General features: G+C 29.6%; 1 protein-coding gene across 1 annotated transcript; it reads right to left on the minus strand.

Moving 5' to 3' along the window:
- Positions 1 to 420: 420 nt before the first annotated feature.
- LOC125833850 (uncharacterized) lies at positions 421 to 999 on the minus strand. Its single transcript, XM_049513011.1, has one exon. The coding sequence runs from the start codon at positions 997 to 999 to the stop codon at positions 421 to 423; it is 579 nt and encodes a 192-aa protein (XP_049368968.1).
- Positions 1,000 to 2,888: the final 1,889 nt, after the last annotated feature.

The raw sequence follows: 2,888 nt of genomic DNA on the forward strand, positions 1-2,888 counted from the left end.
TTCTCATTTTCCATTTTTGTGTGTTAATTGCAAGATTGATGTTGGGATCCATCGTTTGGTACGATCAGTGATCCATATTCATTGGATACTTTATGTCGAGATCCTGTGACTATTGGATGAGCTCTGTCTGTTGGGGTTTTCCTGTGTTTCATTGATTTTTCAGTAGTAGCATGAACCACCACTTCTATTTGAGTTGCTTGCTTTTTGTGTTTACCACTGTGGCTCACTGTTTGTACTTGTGTGTATGCCCCTATCTTATTGTTGTGCTTTTGCCCATTTTCATATTATTATTTTTCCTTGGTACTGCAAAATTGAGCCAATTATTAGAAAAAATCAGTTCCTCATAATTTGCCTCTCTGAGGATTTGAAACTGAGGAACAAATTTCCTTTGATGCACCTCCTCCTGCTTCTGATATGTGTTTATTTTCTGCATTGTCGGATTCTTAGATATGGTACCACTAGTTTATCACTGTTCACTATTCTCTTGCCTTGAGATTCTAATTCTTGAAAACAATTCACCTGAACAGTCCCTTTCTCTAGAGCTAGGTTAGCTAGGTAATCGGCTAGTTTGTTCCCTTCTCTGAAAATGTGTGATATAACCACTGTTTTTCCTTGCATTAGCCTCCATATTTCCTCCAGAATATTCACTACCTTCCATGGTACTTTCCACACTCTTTCCACAATGTTTTTAAGTAATAGAGAATCAGTTTCTATAATCACCTTGTCTAGTTGTGTTGTATCTATGTACTTCAAAGCATGTAAGAGTGCCATTGTTTCTGCCTGTGTATTAGTAATTAAAGGTTCATCAATCTCCTTAGCCTGAGCTTGTATGACATCCCCTTTATTATTTCTCACACAAAAACCCCAGGAACTTCTTCCTGGATTTCCTTTTGATGCTCCATCAGTGTTGACTTTAACCCAACTAGTATTTGGTGGTCCCCAAATAACTTTAGTTACCTTTACTGTTGGATTATAGTTGTGAATAGCCTCTACCACCATTGTCCATTTGTATGGGATGTACGTGCAATTTCTCCTCCTAGTTTTCATGAATAGAATCAATGTATGCATAATTTGATAGATCACCTTGTTACTGGAGATTTTCTTCCCATTTTTTAGTGTGTTTCTCCTTTTCCACAATTCCCACACTATGATAGAAGGGACAGCCTGAAATATATACTTAATCTGGTGATGTGCATCGATCTCCCACCATCGATTAATAATTTGGGATAGCTGCATGTTCTTCATGTTAATTCCCACTGGCCCACAGAAGTGCTCCCATACCATTTGAGCTATGGGGGAGTGTAGGAATACATGAGCAGTGTCTTCTATTTTAGAATTTTCACAACAATAGCATCTTGATATACAATAACATAACTTAACTTGCTAGTCCAAAACTTTTACATTACAAATCTTTGGCCCAAAGTTCAATCCGGTATACAATAACATAGCTTTGATATACAACAATATACAAATGTTTTTTATATTTTTTTACAAAAAAATCTCTCCATCCTTGATCAGATGTCTCGGGTTCAAGTTCTGAAACGTAAATTAATTATATTAGAGAATGTTTCCCTCTCAAATAGGCTTACACAATACAAATCCGAAATGATTAGAGTGCTTATGTAAATATCGAACACCGTAGAAAAATAAAACAGAGTAATAACCTATTATATCTTATAAGTTTATATTTAGTTCGATCAATTAAATAGTGAATTATATTATTTTTAAAAAGTAGAACAATATGGAATTAGTCAAGATGAAGAGTCCTAAATAAGGAAAAATCACACCATATACACATTTAAGAGACAATATTACGAGTTTTAAACCTACTCTTAAAAAATTCTTACTTATAACAGTTTAATTACGGGTTATAACATATCAATTAAATTTAACTTTATTTAAAAATCAATTAAAATTTACTTTATTAAATGATTAATCTTTTTATATTTTATATTATTAATTATTTAATTATATTGATTGCAGTTCCTTTTATATAATTAATAGGTGAGAGAAATAATATTAATGAGAGAGAATCAATTTGTAATTATCTATTACACCTTTTAAGGAATTTTTTAACTTATTCAAATAACTTTTATTTATTAATGACTATTGGGGCCTTTAATTTTAAAAAAATAAATAAATTTATGACCGTATATTTTAACATGTAATTTTCTCTCTCTTTAATCTTATCTTTTTGCTTTTCTTGATTTTTATTTTATTTTAAATTTTGATATTGTTTTTTTTTTAATCTGATTTTTTAGAATTTGAAGAATTCTATATTTTGAAAATTTGATTTCGTTTTTTATTTTAATTAATCTAAAACTTGATTTCTTGAGAAAAAAACCGTTTTACGTAAATTTTGAACTTGTTTTTGGTGTGTTTTTCTATATCTAAAATATTGTTTTGTTGGTGAAATAAGTATATTCAATTCTGAAATTTGTTGATATATATGGATAATATGAGATCATAAAATCTTTAATAAGGATTTCTTAAGTTTAGCTTAAATATGATTTTAAAAAAACACACTTGAATACGGAATATAAATTGAAGAGAGAGGAAAATATAGAACTGGTATTAATTATTGCAGTTTAGACTTTTAATTACATGTTTTGATTTTTGGGTGATGTATATTTCTTTTGCTACAATTTTTGACAACAATATATAATATGCATTGTTTTACAATCAGATTTATTCTTCCCGAATTTATACCCGTTGGATACTAATTTTATACATTTTTATATTTTGTCTTTGTTCTAAAATTTTAAGTTGGATACCAAGTGTATATAAATTGGATAAAATATTAACTTGTTTTAGATTGTCTAATTTGATTGAAATATCAGTTACATTTTGTTTTTTTCATTTTCAATTGGGATATTTGTTGGATACCA

Source organism: Solanum verrucosum, unplaced genomic scaffold (assembly GCF_900185275.1).
Source record: "Solanum verrucosum unplaced genomic scaffold, falcon-dt-bn FXZP01000108.1, whole genome shotgun sequence".
Taxonomy (NCBI): Eukaryota; Viridiplantae; Streptophyta; class Magnoliopsida; order Solanales; family Solanaceae; genus Solanum; species Solanum verrucosum.